This window comes from Pipra filicauda, unplaced genomic scaffold (genome assembly GCF_003945595.2).
Source record: "Pipra filicauda isolate LSUMZ 115617 unplaced genomic scaffold, ASM394559v2 scaffold58_size5111680_pilon, whole genome shotgun sequence".
In the NCBI taxonomy this organism is placed as follows: Eukaryota; Metazoa; Chordata; class Aves; order Passeriformes; family Pipridae; genus Pipra; species Pipra filicauda.
The window spans coordinates 2,002,732-2,022,896 of NW_024104742.1; the positions used below are offsets into that span (position 1 = coordinate 2,002,732).

Genomic DNA, 20,165 nt, shown 5'->3' on the forward strand with positions numbered 1-20,165 from the left:
CCCCATCCAACCTGGCTTTGAACACTTCCACTTCCTGCTGGTGACAATCAATCTTTTATTTTAATTTTTTTTTTAAAGACCAGTTTTCTTTTGTCAGATCCCTTTATATGGGAGAAAAAATAACAACAGAGAATCTCACACCAACCATCTTCTTCTCCATGGATTGAATTGTGCTGTGGAAGGCTGAGGTCATCTGGTGATTCATTCTGTCTTGCAGAACAATTCTGTAAAAACTTGCCCCAAAATGAGTAACGGAAATGGGAAGACTGGATGAAAAATACCAGTGCTCAGAATCTTAAGCTGAGGTTTGTCTTGTGCAGACAAGCAAGGAAAGCAAACCTCTGCAAGAAATATCACCCTTTTATGGTTAGAAGTCTTCTGTTTCCAAGCATTATTAATATATGGTGAGTTACACCCATTTATCTTTTTTTTTTTCTGCTCCCTGGTGATTAAATGGTTTCTTCCTACCAAGGAAATACAAGACCAGAAGTAGTTGAGCTCCTGGCAACTGATGTCTTTTATCTCTTTTATTGATCTGGAATACTCCACTGGATCATCAGCAGAGCATTCTTGCCAAAGGCAGGCTAAGGGCCATTTGATATTGTTCTGTTGCATGCACTGTAAAAAGATACTGAATGTAGGGTTCAATTTAGGTGGGGTTTTTTGTTTGTGAGGTTTTGTTTGTTTGTTGGTTGGTTGCTTGCTTGTTCTTTTTATTACAAGAAACAGAACAGTAACAGCAAACATCCTGTTTTAGGGCAAATCACTGCTACTGCCTTCTTGCTACCCGTTATCTCCTCGCTCCATATAGATCCAGGTCACTGCTTTTATCTGACTTCCATTTCTTCTCTTCTGTTCCCGTGCCCTTTTTCCCTTTTCTCTGCCAGTACCTCAACAAAACCTGAACTAATTGACCCTGTAAATCTCATTAATGGTTTTCACTCTGTCGCTCACTTCCAGCACCAATGCACAGGGCTTCAGAAGCAGAGCTCACTAGCTGGGACGCAGTGTTTCTGTCCAGGTAGAGCAGTGAATGAGCAGCAACTGGTGGATGCATTCGATCCCTGTGGGAACATGTAAAGGCGAAGGGGAGTGTCCTGAATGCGCCTGAGTCACTTTTTAAGCCACATAAATGGAAATAACGCGACGCTGTGTGAGTTCAGGCCCCAGCAGGAGCAGGGACTGCCGCCGGGGTACGGGCCGGTCCCAGGAATCCGCTCCGTGTTTTCCTTCCGCCTCCGCACAGCGCACCCGCGGCGCGAGCGCCCCCCGGCGGCCGAGGCGGGCGGTGCCGCCCCCGCGCTGACCGCGCCCGCCGGGCCGGGCCGGGCCGAGCGGGGCCGCTCCCCGCGCTCCGCTCCCTCCGCGCCGGCGGGGTCCGCGGGGCCATGGCCACCCTGCGGCGGGACGGCCGGGTGACCGCGCTGCAGCGGCTGGGCTGCGCGGGGCTGGCGGGCGCGCTGAGCTTGAGCCTGACGGCGCCGCTGGAGCTGCTGACGGTGCTGGCGCAGGTGGGCACCTGGCACTGCCGGCGGGGGCTGCGCGAAGCCGGGCGCTGCCTGTGCCGCACCGAGGGCCTGCGGGCCCTCTGGAAGGGGAACCTCACCGCCTGCCTGCGCCTCTGCCCCTACAGCGCGCTCCAGATCGCCGCCTCCCGCCGGTAAGGGGCCGGGGGGGCTCCCGGAGGGTCCGCGCTCGCCCCGGCTGTCCTGTCTGTTGCGAACGCGGGGGGGGGAAGGTGGAGAGTTTAGTCTGATGTCTCTGGTTGCGCCCCCTCTCTCCCCCCCAAAGGCACGGACCCTGAATCATAATTTGTTAATAACTTATTTAGTTTATTCAGCGCGTAGCGATTCCAAGGGCCTGGTGGTATGCCAGCAATTGCTTATAAAGTCTAGGTGTTAGTCACCAGCAGTTTCTTATAAAGTCATAGGTGTTCTTTCAAGTCATGAAGGGTCAATAGTCTTAAAACGCTTCTGCTCAGGTTCCTTTAGAAATGAAGTTACAGCACAACCCGCAGATGTGGCTGCCACATCTGTTCTTTGCAACCAATTTATTTTATTCATTTCTACGCTCTCGAGTATTTATGTTGTCTATATCAAAGAAAATAGCGAAATCATGAATCAAATATTTTACCGGGTTGTGCAGCAGTTGTTAAGCAAATTAGATAAGTTTTGACGTTGATATGTGACATTATTTGTTTTGAGATCTTGTTTTCGATAATGCACTGCCATTAAACTGAGGTAAACGCTGGAAGGGCTGCAGCAGGATCAACATGGAGCAGTGCTGACCGAGCTCTGCCGACCGTGCTGTTTCCTAGGATTCCCGTTTTCTGCCAGTGTCTCTCAGCCCTTCCAGGGAGTGCCTGACTGTTCGCACGCACCATCATGTTTTGCCGCTCGGGGGTTGGGCTTCGTTCTTCTATTTATTTTTTTTTTATCACAGTCAGCTGTTCACGGCAGCACATGACATTTCCACCCAGCTGGGCGGTGGGTTATTCGGTTCTTGGGCAGCAGCCTGGGCTCACTGGCACTGCCAGTCCACTGGGTTTGTCACTCATCTGCCCCAGTAGGTCACTCACCCAGTGCTTCCTGTGCCCTTCAGGAGACCACAGATGAAGTGACCCTAAAACTGGGCAGCTTTGTTGTGCCATAATACACACAGTGGTCACAGGGGAGGGATAATGGCAGTGGGAAGGCACAAACAGTGATTTAAACGTCATTTAAAATTCCCAGAAAAGGTGGTGTGTTGCACCAGTATAAACCAGTCGATTTTGAGCAAAAGAACTAACTAATGTCACTGTTCTTTTAGCTTGAAACAGTGTATTCCCTGTGCAAGGCCATATTTTGTCTCTGTTTGCACAGGGTGTTCTGAACATCAAGTTGAAGTAGGCTATCAGGAAATTAAATAAATATGAAAATAAATACTTATTCCTTGATACATTATTTGGGGATTTTTCAATGTGTTTTCTAGTAGGAGAATGGTGTGTATGAACACAAGAAACACAAAAAGAGAAGTGTTAGAAGGCAGCTTAAGTAAACGGTAATTCCAGTGGCAGGAGGAGTGGGGCTGAGCACAGCCGGCACCCTGGGGACAGGGGTGTGGGTGGAGCTGGCTGGGCAAGGGCGGGTTGGCTGACTCTACACTCCATCAGCAATTACTGGGCACGGGCTGTCATTCCGTGGCAGTTTCAAATGTTATCTGGGTAGTACCTGGAGACACCTCACCACCCTCCCCACGCATTTGTGCACACACAGGAAAATCAGGCAGTGTGGGTTTAAGGACTGTACAAGACACATGGGAAAAAAAGTATGCCCTTTTACTTCTGCTTGGCTGGGCTTTCTGCCCTGGGCTCTTCCAGGGCTCAGGACAAGTAGGTGCAGGGATCTGTCATCCAGTAGCAAATGCACATTCCTGTGAAAAAACATCAGCCGAGCAAGCAGTGGCTTGTAAATATTTGCAAATCATTTTGTTTTGGACATGGTTGCACCATGTGGGTTAAATGTAGATCTGCTGTTTAGGCAGTTTAGTTAATGCTTCCAAAATAGGATAAGTTTCTTTACCTGCAGTTTTAGCATCTCCTCTTGGATGTTTTTACTTGCTTCTTGCTGCCTCCATAACACTGCTCCCTGATGTACGAGTGCCTTGCCACAGAAAAGTTCTTCTCTGCAGCAAAAATGCATGACTTGTGTCTAGCCTTTAAAACTCTGCTTCAATTTCAAAATTTCAAATTTAGACTTAACCTCCTCTGCATAACAGTGCCTGGACATAAGTCTTCTCTAGAGGCATATCCATGTGGATCCTCCTGTTCTAACACAAGCAACAGAGGAAGGTTCAGTTGTTGTCGGAAGGCCTGTGATGACATTATCTACATATTTCTTCTTACGAGATAACTTTGGCTGGTGTGTTGGATCAGTGTCTCTAACTGATGACTGATGATCAGATAATTTCATGCAGACATGTTTTGAGTCATGGTAATTTTCATCCAGTAGATGAAAATGTAAAAGGGAGATTTTCACCCTGTAGATGGATGCTTGTGTGGTGTTACATAAAGATCTTCAATGATTTACATATTAAAGTTTCAATTCCTGCTGCTGAAAGGGCCTGTGGGCAGAAGAACAATTGCATAGGAATTATCTTCCTTAATTTTTCATGTGTTTTCATGTTCACAATGTCACTAATAGGACTTCTTTTATGTGTTTACTTTAGACTTGTTATACTTTTCGCGGATGAGTTGGGTCATGTCTCCCACTGGAGAGCCATCATGGCAGGAAGTCTGGCTGGCATGGTTGCAACCATCGTGACATACCCCACTGACGTGATTAAAACACGGCTCATTGTGCAGAACCGACTGGAACCATCTTATGAGGGAATTCTTCATGCTTTTTACAAAATTTATCATCAAGAAGGACTCCGTGCTCTCTACCGTGGTGTTTCACCAGCTATATTAGGTAAAATAATAACAGGGGAAATCACTTCATTGCCTCTTGTTTGTTGCAGCTGTGTAGTGGGTTCACTTGCTCACTTGATTTCAAAAGCAAATAGAAATGTTTTCTTGTAGAAGATGTGTAGATTTACAAGGCACTGCAATACTGATTACCTCTGCTGCAGCTTTATTCTTTCAAATCATGACCATGTGTGTAGCATTTTATGTATCCTCTTTACCTTTTTTTATAGATGATAGTACTAGATATAGGTAATAGTTGTGCTTGGATGCATGATTTTCACTATTAAACTCTTTAAATATATACACACACAGAGTATTCCTAATTGCTGTCTAGGTGTGAGAGTGTCTCCCAAGCGGTTCAGCAAAACCAGTATGAGCAAGCAGTGCATAACTGATGTGAAAGGTTAAGATTAGTTGTATTCTGTCTTTACTTAAAATGACATTTTAATTATTTATTTACTCTCCATAGCCTCTAAAAATGCCATTTAACTTTGAGTCCACTTTTTCACAACATGACACTATAAAAAAGTGTAACAACAACAACAATAATAAATGTATAATCCCACTATAAAATTGATGAGAGCATGAAACAACCAAAAGAGACCAGAATTATCCTTCATGAGCTTGACTGAAGACATAGCTCTGTTTACCTATACAAGTGCTAGGGTTGGGTTGGACTGGGAAAGAGCTTGTCAGAAAAAGGGTAACCTGGAGAAAGAACTGACCTGTCACGAGTCTAAAGCAGTTCATTCTGATAGCATGCAAGTTTTAATATGTAAATGTATGTCCCTAACTGCACATCTAGATGCTACAATATGGGTGTTTGGTGGCAAACCATAGACTAAAGTTCTTCAAAATCTGGATTGGGTTTGAGGAATGCAAGGTGTAAACTGGCAGCAACTCCTCCCTTCTTTCTAGGCTATGTGGTGAGCAGCTCTGTTCTCTTAATGTACAGTGTGTTGAGATAAACCTGTCTTGTTTGCTTTCTAGGTGCTGTCCCATTTTCTGCAGGCTCATTTTTTGTTTACATCAGTCTGGACAAAATCTGGCAAGAGCCCATAGTTCGGTTCACTCCTCTTCAGAACTTCATAAATGGCTGTGTAGCAGCTGGTGTGGCCCAGACACTTTCTTTCCCCTTTGAGACTGTCAAGAGGAAGATGCAGGTACAGAGCATTCATGTTACCAGTACTTTGTTACAGGTGCTTGTTGCAAGAGCTTGGGACAAGACTAGCGAGGTGATCATGAGTGCTGCTTTATTTTTCTTACCAGGAGGCTACATAGACTTTGGGTTTGACTTTGTTGGGCTTTTTCTTTATTTGGGGTTTTGTTGTTTTGTTGTTGTTGTTGTTTTGTTTTTAGTCTGGATATTATTGTTACAAGTGGGTTGTTATACTTTTAACGTGGGTTCAAGTACTACCATGGGATATATGTGTGCTCTCAGACTCTGTGTCTGTACCTTTATTTCTTTTCTTTTTCATAGTAGTTCCATCAGATTCTCAAAGTTCAGAAGTGGCAAACCTTCTATGGAATACAGGCTGAAAGTTTGCCAGCTGCAGAAATTCAGTCCCCTTGGTGGTAGGCAGGAAGATCCATGTCATTTTCAGAGCCTGTGTGTCTGCCATTTATGCCTCACCTAAGTTCTGGCAACCACAACAAACTTCCACAGCAAGTATTAAGTCTGAAGGGTCATAACTGTCCTTATTTTTATTTCTGACTCCATTGGTTAATGAGGGACTTAGCAGCTGCTGGTTCTGCTGTTTTCCTGGAGCATCAGCAACATGAGAGTTACTGTATCTTGTGATCCTTTCTCCCAAAAGTTTAATAATAATAATATAAAAAAGACCCAAACCCCATAGAACAACCCTACCCCCCAGCTTCCATCTGACATAATTCACTTGATGATACTGACTTTTCATTAGAACTTCATCCAGTAGAGTCACAGTGAATAGTTGTCATTGTCTGGTGGCTCTCTGACTGGGGCACATGAGTTTGGTTTTTCATCCTGGTTCATGGGACTGCAGATTTATAGGAGGCTTCTGTGATCTTATAAAAAACCCAGTCATTTGGTGTGACAGCATTATGTAGGTCCCTCTCCCCTTCATCGAGTTTTAGCCTGGTTGACAAGCCACAAGGTAGCAAAAGGTCAGTGAAACTGTGAATTTCCCTCTCCTGCTCCCCAAGTTCCCCTTTTCAGGGCTTAGATGTCATGTCACAGAAGCCTTCACTGTCTCTCTCCATCTCATAATAAAGGATCTCAGCAGGAGAAGTAATGGCTTTTATTAGACTAGCTCATGTAGTTGATGTGTCCAGAAGTCAAGTTTTAATCTGAGGCCTTTCATTAGGTATCTTATGAAATGTCTCAGGTGAGAGACATTCTGAGCACGAAAACTTGATCGTTTTTTTCCGGCTGTATAAGTGGGTCTAAGAAAAGCAATTACTCCTCACAAGTCATCTTTTCCTTTATATCCTTCAGCTCACAGCAATACTGTTGCCCTAAAGAATAAAAGAAAAGAAAGGCATTTACTGTGCTGTTTCCCTTTTAAAGTCTTCTGTTGATACAACAGTTACTTGGACATTCAGTTTTTGGAATCTGTTCAAAAGTAGCTTTCAGCTGTGACTGGTGTGAGGTTCTGTGTCAAGCTGTGGCAGGAAAGTGAAGAAGTGGGACAGGCCCATGTTTCATTTTCCTGCCACTAGGCCGTGCTCTTCCACCTAAAGGATGCTTAAGTCATCTGATCAGCACTTCCAGAAATAAGGGAACTGGATTTACTGCCGAAGTATGTAGGAAGTGGAGATACTAAAAATACTTTGCATGGAAAAAAAAAAAGGCTCATCAAGAGAGGGTTTTTTCCCTCATAAGTACATTGCAACAACTGAATGGTTTTTGTCTGTGCTTAGAGAAACACCTCCTGTTCAGTGGTTTATTCTGAAGGCATGGGAGAAGGCAAAGATGTCTCAGGAAAACCAGCTTCCTAGGTGTGAAATTCTGTAATTTGTTTGATACTGGAAATTATTTAAATCGTGGAGGCTTGATCAGAAAAGAGACCTGTTGCAAATCACACCACAACTGACACCAGAAGCTCACTGGAACTCATGCAAGGTCATCCAAGAAGTTTGGTTTTCACAGTTAGCACCAGGGTACAGGCCAGCTTTGCAGGGATCAACTCTGCTTTGCCCTTACCTCCTGGTCTGTTCAGTTTGTTGGGTGGTGGTCAGAAGAGAGAAATGTCTAGTACAGCACCAGAAAAGATATCATGTGAAGGGATGGACCTAGAAAGGGGGAGAATAAAGAATGGGGGGGAAAAAGAGCTCAAGACAGTTCAGAGTTCTGTAGAAAGCAGGGAGGCAGATACTTCTGATCAGTTTTTCTCAGACATCTTATTCTGATCAGCCTCCATTCAGTGATTCACCTTTCTAGCTGATAGAAAGAGGGAATACCAAAGCCTTCAGCTCCCCTGGGCCTGGTGTGTGCTCTGCAGTGAACGAAGGGAAGTGCTGGCTTTGTTTTGGAGCAGTGAACGCTGGGTTTGTGTATGAAGAGCAACCCAGCACACTGAGGAGGTCACTATCAGATTCCTCTTCCCTCCCTTCTGTCCCACTGATCTAACAGATGGAGGGAGTATGTTACAAAAGAAGACTTTTCCAGTGAAGCTGATGGTGATGGGGAACAAGGGAGCTGTAAGGCAGTCTCAGGAGCTTCAGAAAAAGAGGAACTAGGACACAAGGCAGTCTTCATTGATTCAAGGATGGAGAACAAGCCTGAGACCAGGACATCCAGCTCAGATCTTTACCTGATATGCTAGGCAGTCTTGAACGAGTTAGCTCCATCCAGCTCCTCATCTGGACAATCTGTTTGATTTGTTTGCATAGACTAGCAAATTAATTCTGCTATGGGAGGAAGGATAAGGTGCTATTTTTAATCTCCATTGTAATAATTTTGTTTCATCCTTTCTCATTCTACGTATCTGAATCCTACACTTCTGACATCAGCTGCTTCTGTCACTGGCAGCTGTGGGAGTAGGAGCTGACTGTCAGCGAACAATTCTTCCTCTGTGCTGTGGTGATGATTTATGATGTCAGATTTGCTCTGTAACCATGGCTCCTTCCCCCTTTGCTGTTAGAATTATCTTTACTGGGTTTGCTTTTTTTTCTTTACAAAGATGTTGTATTTGTTAAATACATTTTAATGTTTTTCTTATAAGAAATGTTAATCAATGTGAGCGAGTCTTACTGAATATGTGAGTCCTCTATGTTGTGTTTATCCTAATTTTATTCCTTTGTCTTCCTTTTTTCACTTTGCTCCTGATTGGCATGTTAGAGAATTCAGAGGTACTGTATGCATGTTTCAGCATGGAAATATGGCTTTTGTTGTGCTTCTGTAGAAGGGGATTAGTGAAGGAGAGGGTTATTCAAAGGCATGTTCCATATTAAATGTTTTCCTGGTTCACTTTTATGATGTATCTGTTTCTGAACAAAAGCGTACTGATCTTTATATCCTGCTGACTGTTGTTCTTGGCTTTCCTTCCTTAACTCACAATATCATTTTCTTTGTTAAATCCAGTTTCTAAGCCATATTCAAGTACTACACTTTTAACTTGCAGACTGGCGTACAAGAACACTTCTTTCTTTTTCATTTTTTTTCACCTTCAGCAGGAAAATCTCTTCCTTTGAATGAGTCTAAGGGAAGCACTGGTAATATGTTTCCACTCCCCCACATCATCTTTTTGCCTATGATAACATTCATAAATGCCTGTTGGACTGAGCTGTGGCATTTCAGTAAGGGAAGATGAATTTAGAGCTGTTACAGGCTGTACAGAAGATTATTATTAGGATGGCACCAATCCCAGGCTATGTGTGGAACTGAAAATCTACAAGCATGCAAATGGTCAATACAAACCCAATACCCAAGGTTGGTACTTTCCTCTGTGCTCGTGACGTGCAGAGGTGGGCTCAGATACCCCGGGGTGTCACTTCTCAGCCTCCGTTCCAAACTGACCCGTGATTTTGGTAGTTTTGTAAGGCAAAATGCACAAAGATGTCCCCAAAGTTTCACAGATATTCTACCAACTACAGTTACTCCTCACCTGCTCAGATGAACAAACTTTGCATGGTTTTCAGAAGCTCAACCCTCTCCCCATATTTTGATGGTATGATTTGGTTTGATATCTGTGACTAAAACTTGTCTTAAACTCTCTTTCACCAGTAAATGCTACTCAGGTATAGTTTTGCTATAAAACCCTTGCAATACAGAATAAGCATACTGTTAGTACACTGCAGGATTCAGTGGTGCTGACTTTTGCAGATTTTTGGTGCTGACTGCACTGCATCCTCAAGCTGTGAGGACATCTCTGTGGGGAAAGCATTATTCAGTACTGATCTTTCTCTTTTAAAATCCAGGCTTTGACTTCTCTTCACTCCCACAAACAAACAGGCTCACTGTTCTTGGTTAGTGTAGACTGTTGCCATGTGTCACCCAAGAAGTGGCCTCTTTTCAGTGACAAAAGTGAATCAGTTTGGCCTCAGCTGCCTATAAATCTGCAATGCATTTTGGGGTTTTTGTTGTTTTTTTTTAGTTCTTTGGAACATGGGGTGCTCTGCAAGTGTGAAATCTGTTGTAAATGCTATGAGTTCTTAATAACCTGGAGAAAATTAGGAAGTTATTCCCTTTGTAAGGTAGCTAATTTAAAGTAAAAGCCTCTCCTTAAAAGTAGTAGTTGTTTAAGTATTTATTTAAGAACAGTCCCCTATGTTCCTTGCATGGTAAAAGTCGTAGTTAGAACCCAGTGGCTGGGTTATGAACAGAGTTTTGGAAAAGAAAATGATAAACGGTCCTCTTGCCTGCTGAGATGAGGAGACAGTGCTCCTGCTTTGCTTAAACATGAGTAACTTGCAAAGAGTGCTCTGTCTTTGGGGATGGTCTCTGGGCTGGCGTGGCAGCCTTGGGAAGCTCACGAGCTGTGGCGTCGCGGCTGGTGGTGAGATCTGTGTTCTTGTCAGCTGGGAATATGAAAGTTATTGGAGTCATGACCTGATTTAAAAATAAGAAATCCTTTTTGGGTCATGTGGTTCACACGACATCTCGAAAGCATACGTGCTCTGAGTCTTCGAGCAGGGAGACCCTTTAATAGTGAACGGCATGGGAGCCTTGAAAATTTTGACCACACAGAGTGGCAAGGTCCATTGTGTGGAAGCAAATAAGTAGCAATATTACTACTTCTATTATGATTTCCTGTGTAAGTAAGGCTTATATGGTTGCTAGCTGCCTGTCCTTGTCCTTGCCCCCAATAACTTTTGATCCTACTATCCAACTTCCAACTAAACTTGACAGAAGAGTGGAGATTTCAGATACATTAACTTCCTTCAAGTGTTGTGAAAATAAGTGCACAGATAGGTGAAATATTTTGGAGTCTCATCTCTAAGGGGAGGCTACAGTGTGAGTTCTTACTTTTTTTACTTCTCCCTATGATCTCCCCTTCTTCTTGCTGCTGAGATTCAGACATCAGCCAGGTCCCCACATCCTGAATCATGCTTGAACTTGGGACCAGCCTGGCTCCTCTGATTACCAGCAAATAGGTAATAGATGTCAGATTCTGGTTGTGGTAAAATCCATTCCTTCCTTCTGGTTTCCGCTATGTCTAAATGCTTTGAGCTACCAGCATTTTCTATTGTTTTGTTGATGTTGCTATAAAAATATTTTATACCACTTTCTCTGAAGCTGTTGCAAAATAGTGCCCTACTGCTTTGGGAAGTATTTGGTCCAGTAAATTGTTGAGACAAGGCCTGAAAAAAGATAGAGAGCATAACATGGGCTTTGCTTTCTCTAACAGCCTAGATCAGCTTTTGTGCATCTGAGCAAACCTCAGAGGCATTTCTCTTAAATCCCCAGACTTCCATAGGAGAGAATCATGAAGACTGACTGTTAAGTTGAAACACTGAGAAGTATTAGTAGAAAAACTGAATAAGAGAAAAAAATTGTAAATCAAGAATTGGAATTAGGACTGGGCTGATCTAGCAGTGAGGTCTGCCTTGTGACAGCTCATGCTATGAAAATCATCTCTAACCCTGTTCATCCAAGAATCTGTGGTGTGATAATTATGTAATGCTCACCCTGAAGTAGAATACAGCAGTAGCTTACAGCAGTAGCACTGCAACACAGTGGCCTGCTGAAGAAAAGCAGGAAAACACTGCACCCGTTTGAAATGCAGGAAGTCTGAGGGAGGGCAGAATGCAATTCTCTCCAAATGGTTTTCCCAGACGCTGAAGTGGCCACACACTCCCAGTCCTGGGTTTGGTAGTGGCAGCTGAGCATGGCTGCCAGCCTCTTACAGCCTCTGCAGCCCTGTGATCAGTGTGGTGTGAGTGAGAGCTCTTTAATCTGCTTTGGGCCAGATCAGATGGGTTAACTCAGCACACCGGTTTAAACTCAGTAAGCTCACCCAGCTGGCACAGCCTGACACAGGTTGGGTTCGCTGCTGTGCACACACAGCTAATATAGCCATCACTTTCAGCCAGGGGACAATAATGTCTCTGGAGGTACAGCTATCACTGTTACCCCAACATGAGTACTTTTGCATCAGTTATACAGGACAGTTTTGTATTCAGTTGTCTGTGCTTGTGACATGTGACGTGACTAATTATGCAAAATACTCCATAAGGAGGAGCTAAAACTTGATAGACACTTTGCTTTTATATCTGATTTATTTTGATTTGATGTAGGTCCTTACCTCATTCACCAGTGGCCGCCAGGCCAGTGGAAATATGTCCTCTAGAAAGCTACAGTCCTGTAAAAAATTAATTTTCTCCTCAGTTCCTACACAGGCATCAGAAGATGCAGGAAGTAGCATTGCTGTCCACTGTGTGAAGTGTGGGACCAAGCTGGTCTGCCTAAGGTTTTGCACCATTAAATAAACTAGTGCTAACGTGCATGAAAATGGTACACCCATTTGTAGGGCTTGAACTGAACCATTGTGAGGCATTTGGAAACCACCCAGAGGTGCCCATGAAAGGTGTTTGCACTACCTTGAGGAAAAAGACTTCTGTATTAAAGACTTCTGCATACCACAGGTGTTAAAAGCAGGGAAAGCTTAGGTTCAGTAATAAAGGAGGGAGTCTGTCACAAGCCACGAAGCCTCAGGGTACAACAGGCTTGGTGATAATGGATTTAAAGCGGAGTCAGACTTTTTTGCTCCCTCAGAAAGATGAGATGATTTGGCCCCAGTTCAGGTTACAGAGGACACGGTGTTCCTAGAGCGCAGGAAGCTGGAGGTCAGCAGCTGTGCTCTGCTCTGATTGTATCCTGATAGTTGTCATGGTTTACCTTCCTACGTGCCTGAATACCTTTGGGTGGACTTTAGCCAGAGGTAAGTCAGCATTACCAAACCTGACACAGAAAAGACAATGACTGCTAAGTAATGCTGACCTCCAGGAGGAAGGATTGATTAGCCCACGAGAGTGCTTTTCTACCCAGTATTAATACTTATTTGCATTTTAATTCTTTCTTTTTGGAATGGAATTAAATACTCTTTCAAGCATTCAACCTTCACTTGAGTGAAATTTCTGATGACTGAAGTGGCATTAACTTGAATGAGAACTGCAATCTTTGTCCTTCCTTTCCTTTGAACTACAGCTGCACTTGCCCTTTGCATGTGCCCTTATTAACCCAGACTGCAAAGACTTCTTCTTTTAGCTTCCAGATTAAGAGTGTGAACTCTTGAGCTGTGTGTAAAGTGTCTTCCTGTACCTTTTTTTTTTTTTAATTGATTAGAAGTGTAAGACACCTGAATCTGTTGAAAATACAGAAGTAACAAAGCAATTTTACTCTATCTACCATCAGGGTATCATACCGGTGATGGCAGCTATTCACTGTTACTTGGTATTTCATACTCTGTGCCAACAAGTACTGCTTACTCAAAAAAGAAATAGTAAATATTTGTACCAACAAAATTTATGAAGAGGGAAGGGGAGGGAAGTACTTGAATTGAGAGGGAAGTATTTTCAGACAGTTTCTGATACATGTAAATTCAAATAATTGCAAACCAAAATGTCCCAAAAGGCCAGTGAAAAGCTTTTCTCTGCACAGGAGAGGGGCTGGGGGAAGTCACTGAAAGGGTCTGTGAGATTAGTTCCCAAAATGGGATTATGTTGTCCTGGCAGTCGCCTCGTAATGCAGACAATGGGAGAGACAGTGTCTGAAGAGTCTTCAGGTAACAATTAACTATAACAATTAACCTGAGTTTTGTCATGACACTTCATCGTGATTTAAATATTTTATTTTTAAAAAAAAGTGAGTGCAGGTAGTTGGGATTTTTTTTTTTGTATATGTCTCTCTTGGGTTTAGATTGCCACTGTAGAACAGAGTGCTGACTTTGGAGATGTATTGCAGTGACTTAGTAGACTTGGTGGCCTCTGGATATGAAAATACTGCGTTTGTGAGAGAGCAGATGGAGCCAGTTCTGCATTTGATGTGCTTTAATCAATGCATTGCCCATCAGAGGTAAAGGGATAAGCAACTTAGCTGTGCTACTACCATGACTAACACCTTGGCACTGTTATCAGCACTGGGAGCTGTACTGTATCTCCAGCCTCCTGCAGTTTGAGACAGCAGTAATGGGGGGGAAGAAAGTCTTTAAAAGTGCTCATAACAAGCAGGTTTCCACGCAGCAGCCCATAGCATCAAGGGGTGTCAAAAGAAAAGAATTCAGGCTGTTTTGAGGTGCGTGAAATGTCTCTGTCGTAAACCTGACCTTTTTGGTATGAGATTAGCTGTTTGATTTGTATGTCATAGTGGGTTTCTGCAAAAGAGGTAGAGAAACTAGTTTGATCTGTTTTGTTCCTTCCATTTCTGGCTCTGTTGCCATGGGGTGGTTGTGAGGATTGCAGTGTGGTGGACGTGCTTAGATGATGAAGAACCACCCAAACCTCACAGTTATTGTTTTTGTTAAAAACAGTGCCAAATGAAATTCCTTGGTAATATTTCTCTTTTATTAATGCATTTTAACTTTGTTCAGCTACGTTCTAAAATACTGAAGTTTTAACTACACACTGATACAGGTTTTAGGTTTCCTTTTGCAGTAGGTGATTCTGAGATTCTGTGGACAATAGTTATTTAAATACTGTGTGTAGAGTCCTAGAAACATACAGCTCCTGTAAGGCAGAAAGACTGGCAACACATACTTCACAGACTGAAATCTTGAAAATGACTCTATCTGTTGTGAATGTTGCTATAAATAATTTTTCAGTAAATCTCTTAAGAGGTCAGTGTCTGTGGGCACATTGGAAATCTGGGTGTTTGACTTACCTGTTCCTTTTTAATTGTCTTCTAACAGTGTTTACTCTGTGCAGGATCTTAGTGAAACCTGTGCTGTGCTTGTTGCTAGTCTTGGTGGAGTACTGTAATCAAAACCTTTGATATGTGGCTTTGCAGTGTATACAGTGATGAAGGAGATTAAGTCAAGCTCATGCAGTTAATTCTGGCAGGCCATGCCCTGCCTACCACGAAGGGACTGAAAAAGGAAGGGAATTGTGTGTTAACAGCATTCCTGCCTTCCTGAAGCATTTCAGAAACTTGTCCCTCTTCATTTCTTTAACTTTCTTTACCCAAAAAACTCGTGGAACCTGACTGACATTCCAGAAAGCAGAACAGGCTTTTGAATCCAGCTCTCCTATGACTGCTGTTGCATTTTTAGGAATACTTACATAATTTGAGTATTCTTTTAAGCATTGCTGCTGCTAATATCACCATTCTTAGTGGAATTGGTTGCTAAAGTCTCAGATACAGCATTCAGCATCTTCTGCAGTACAGACATGAAAGTCTTTGTGCAGGAGGTGTTTCTTTTGCCGTAAGAAGTATTTCACATGCAATTCAATCATGCACAAAAACAAAATAAAAAGAGAAAAAAATGATGATGTGTGGATTTATTTTGTTTTTGTAGACAAAGAAGACTATGCTGTTGGTGTGTGGGGTGATCAGGGATTTTTTTTGTCAGCTTATAAATCTTAGCAGTAAATTTCCCAGTGACGCAAGGGAATGCAGCAACATTTAAACTATTTGATTAGCAATTTCTCTTATACACCTAGAGCATGAGTTTTGATCTGTTTGCATTTCCAGCATCTCAGTTGCCAAGTACTTGAAATGCTATAGCTGAGGCATCTAGAAAATGTCATCACCACTTGTACATTTATGAAAGGCTTGCCATAGGCTTAGCAGCTCTGAGAAGCTGTAGATCAGTCTGGCCAAGGAGGGAAAATTTGCTATACTGTATGGTGTTTCAGATCAATGTGGGGATAATGACACCCATCAATGAGTTCACTGTACAAGTCCCATTTCTATCAAACTTCTGCCTTATGATGATCAGTTTGCACCTGCAAGTCATCAACCTGTGTCCTGGGGTCCCTGCACACCCCGACTGAGAAGTGACATTTGCCGTGTGTTTGAGTGAAACCCTGATTTGCCAATGCAAAATAAACCCATGGCTGCATGTGCACAGATGGATGAGGAGGGGATTTTTGAAGGTCAGGTTATCCTGTCTGTGCTAACGCAGTAGGAGATTAATGAAGAAAGGATTTAGCTGTTAAAAATGACCAACTACACTTCTTCCATGTGAACAGACACGGTCTGTACTGCAGCTGGAAATGTAGCTGCAGCCCAGCAGGATGCTCCCAAGCTGACTGTTACCAGTCTGTATGAACTGAACATGTTGATACAGAGCGTGGGCACCAGCTGCTGCTCTGCAGCCCTTGGTGGGCTTGTACAGCCTGGGCTGAAATCTCTGTCCTTCTGTTGCTGCTGCTGCTGCTGCTGAGCCCATAGTACAGTTCACCCTTCTCATTACAGTGCAGACACAGCCTAGGCAGCCAGAGGTGGGTCACCTGGTTCCATCAGTTACAGGAAGGCAGAGTGGCATCAGGGACCAGCCCCAGGCTTCCCTCTCATAGGTGCTCCACTGCCAGGGATGTGAAATACCTCTCCTCAGACCTGAGCAGCTGGCAGACGTGGGTCTGATGGGATATGTGGCTCTGGTTAGGATGGTTTGTCTTCACAGGGGTGGGATTTATCTCATGACACAAAAGGAAGTGCTGTGTGAAATTACTGTTCTCTTTCATACCTATCAGAGAGTGAATTGCCTCCCTTTTTATTTTATATTTTAATGGAAAATAGCTGATTCTTTTGGGAAGAATCCAGATCAGTCTGTTGAAACCTGGCATTGAGTGTTCCTTATGTACCAGAATAGAGAAAATAATTAATTACTTTGGTTTTCCTCTGCTTGTTCTAAATCCTCCTGGGTGTCTCTTGGCAGGCCCAGAGTCCTTGGCTTCCCCACTATGGAGGAGTTGATGTCCATTTTACTGGCATGGCTGACTGTTTCCGGCAAACTGTGAAGAACAAAGGTGTGCTTGGACTTTGGAATGGACTCACACCCAGTCTGCTCAAGGTAAGGGTTTACTTTCATCCCAATCCAATACTATCCTGAAGTAATCAAGACAGTTTTGGACAGTTGGGGTTATAAAGTTTGTGGCATTCCTCTGTACTTAGTAGCAGCTTATAGACAGCTGATCTGTGACAGAACAGGTTAGAAACCAGCCTTGGAACTTGTTTGTATTGTATTTCTCCAAATGTAAGGTTGGCTTCTAGATGTCATTACTTTCAAGCTCATTTGAATGTTCTTAGCCAAGGGAGTGCTGCTAACACACAAGGTAGGAAATGGATGGGGGATTGCAAGTGATCCACTTAGAACAGCTAAACGAGTTTTCCTCCTCAGCTGAGCTCCAGTAATTTGATATGTTGTACTGAGCTGTAAAGAAAATTGTGTTTGTGTAAGCCACTTCCCCAGAAGTCCAAAGCAGCACTTTCAGCCAGTTATTTAATACACGTGTATTGGTTACTACAGCCCTTGCTGAGTTGAAAGCATGAAATAAAGCACAGTAACTTAAACAGAAGGTAATTTAGTGTACATAAATACGTTTTATAGTGCTGTGATGAGGATTACCTACATGGAGTAATACAGGTCAGCTAATGAGTGCTAATTGAGTGACAATGTGATTGATTGTGATGGGCTGCCTGTGCCTGCCCTACCTTGACTGGTACAAAGCCACACAGCACCAGAGCTGCTGGTTCTGCATGGGAAAAAGAAGGAATTGTTCAGTCACTGCTGTGTGTAGAATGAATTTCACATTTCCTACCAAGATATGCTCAGGGGCTTAGGTATTTGACAAGTTGTAATAATCTATAGTCTAGCATAGACCTTGTTCCTCACAATATTGTTATAATTAGTTATATACCAATAATAAACTCCTACTTCTAGCATGCTGCAGGTGCCAGCCTAGTTTGAAGTGAGACTGATTTTATATAAATGAGGACAGGTCTATTAGCAGATCAGATTTGAAGTTCTACAAGTTTCCTTTTTTAAAACATCTAAGCTATGAATGCTACTGGTGAGTCTAATATTGCTTTTTTTATTATTATTTTATCAGATTGTCCCGTACTTTGGTGTTATGTTTAGCACCTTTGAATTCTGCAAGCGGGTCTGTCTGTACAGAAATGGTTATATTGAATCTCCTTTAAATTACAAGCTGACTCCTGGTGTGGACCAGAGCTTACAGCCACAAGAACTGAGAGAATTAAAGCGCTTCCGAAGGGAAAATTTTGAGCCGAGGAAATCGGCTCTTGAAAACTGACTTCAGAGTGTCCACTGCAGATATACCAACTACTTTTCTTAAGGAACTTTGCAAGAAAGACATACTGAGCTACAGGTACTGGCGTTTCAGCAGATTGCATGGTTTTAGTACTGAGACACCTGTGACAGAAAAGAATAAACCTTGTATTTCATTTGCTGAATGGATATAAACAATATAAATAGCAACCACATACTGAAGAGGAGACTTGCAACCAATTTGAAAACTCTCTACTGTTGGAACTTGAAATGGCATTATTTTAGGTATTTTTTAATACTGAGTAGCCACTTGAGATTAAACCAATTGCAGAAAGGCGAGAGAACAGAGATGAGATTATAAATTGTATCTTCAAAGCCATTAAGAAAATTCAAATTTTTTTTTTAAGCAATCTGAGATACCAAGTCAGCCAAACATGATAAAACAAACTAGAATCCATGCAACATGCAAGAATTTCTACTGAAGTCTCCAGGTTTTTTAGTGATACTGTGTGGACATGGCATTCTGCCAAGCCAGAATTAGTCTCAGTTCAGTTACACTCCCAAATCCACACCTCAGTTTTTGAGACTTACTCGAGAATAATTGTGTGTGAAACTCCAGCACAAAGATGAAAACATGCTGCTGCAACTATACTTTTGCTAAGAGAGAACTGTAATGTGCAAAATGGACTGCAATACACTGGAATGACAATCTTGCAAACTTAAGTGCATACTAGGAAATCTTCCTCCCTTTCTTGTGTGTTGCTACTGCACCTATGTGAATTATTTCAGTTTGAAAAATAGTTTTCCTGAAGTTCTCTAACTGAAATATTTCCTGAAAAATGCAGTTCTTAGGTGTGTTAGGTATTTCAGAGCCACGAGCCTTGTCATGTTGTTTTGGTATTCTTAAAGCTCTATTTTTATATTAGACCACTTTTTAGTTCCACTGCACAGACCTAGGCCTGCTGTGCTGCCCGGAATGTGCCAGCAGAATAGCACCGTGCACACCACCTGTGATTGCTCCACTTTAACTGCTGTGATCCAGGAGCTGCAGACAGATCCTGTGTGTAGGAGCCTCTCTGCAAGACCATGAGGTTACTGCCAGTGCCAATGCAATTGATGGGAATCTGACCAACCTTGGGAGGTTTTGGACAATAAAAGATCATCTGAGGACCTGTGATATTGCTCCAGTTCCTTTGTAGAAGTTCAGCTATGGAACAGCCCCATCCCAGTGCCTTCTGATAGAAAACCCAAACCCCGTGTCCCCGTGGGAAGGTGGCTGTGCCCCCTGCGGCGTGTCCCACAGGCTCAGGCTTTGGCAGGGTGGGAATCACAGCACCTTGAGAAAGTGTGTGCACATCAGCTCTGCTCCAGCCCAAGCTGCAGCAGCCTGGGCTCAGCACAGGGTTTGCTCTACGCAGCTCCTTGTGGGCATTTTTGCACTGTTTATAACCCCTGATGGGTGGAAATAAGTAAATCTCAGAAACTGCTTGGTTAGGACAAGTCACAGCGGGATGAGGCATTGGCAGATCCATACAGGAACAGTCTGTGACCATGGAGAGAAACTTGCAGAGAGATTTGAGATAACTATAAGGCCTGCCCTGCACCTAAAACTCATTGTTGATGTATCCTACAGCTGAGGATGGTAGAGAGCAGATCTGGTGGCTCATGAATCACACTGAGGCTGTAAGTGCTTTGGCTCTAATCAAGCTGTCTAGTGAACATGTTTCTCTGTGCCTCAGTTTCCCCATCAACACAGTGCAGGTAATAATGCTGGGACTTATTGGAGATGTATGAATAAGATATGACTTGTAAGCGTTTTGGGAAGGAATGGATTTCTTACCTTTTCCAAGCATACCTGTATGTTTTTTACTAATACTGTATTTCTAAATAGATTTAAAGATTGAACGATGGGTGCATATGAATGTCTGATCAGCTCTTCAAACCTCATAAGAGTCAAGTGAGTCAAAAAGTTACCTCTAACTTGTTTCTGATGTGCTAATACCACCTTTCTATTGTAATGCACTCCTATGACCTATAAATCACTTACTAACCTTTTATCAACCAAGCCTCTC

General features: G+C 43.0%; 1 protein-coding gene across 1 annotated transcript; it reads left to right on the plus strand.

Moving 5' to 3' along the window:
- The first annotated feature begins 1,304 nt into the window (after positions 1–1,304).
- Positions 1,305–20,154, plus strand: SLC25A43 (solute carrier family 25 member 43). Its single transcript, XM_027716451.2, has 5 exons — positions 1,305–1,660; positions 4,207–4,448; positions 5,435–5,607; positions 16,741–16,875; positions 17,915–20,154. The coding sequence occupies exons 1-5, from the start codon at positions 1,389–1,391 to the stop codon at positions 18,116–18,118; spliced, it is 1,026 nt and encodes a 341-aa protein (XP_027572252.1). The 5' UTR covers positions 1,305–1,388; the 3' UTR covers positions 18,119–20,154.
- The last annotated feature ends 11 nt before the right edge of the window (positions 20,155–20,165 follow it).

Excerpts from the sequence above, each read along its gene's own strand:
- SLC25A43 (XM_027716451.2), top strand. The coding sequence starts at position 1,389 with ATGGCCACCCTGCGGCGGGACGGCCGGGTGACCGCGCTGCAGCGGCTG. Across the intron at positions 4,449-5,434 it reads TGTTTCACCAGCTATATTAG|GTGCTGTCCCATTTTCTGCA; the intron begins GTAAAATAATAA and ends TTTGCTTTCTAG. Across the intron at positions 16,876-17,914 it reads TCACACCCAGTCTGCTCAAG|ATTGTCCCGTACTTTGGTGT; the intron begins GTAAGGGTTTAC and ends TTATTTTATCAG.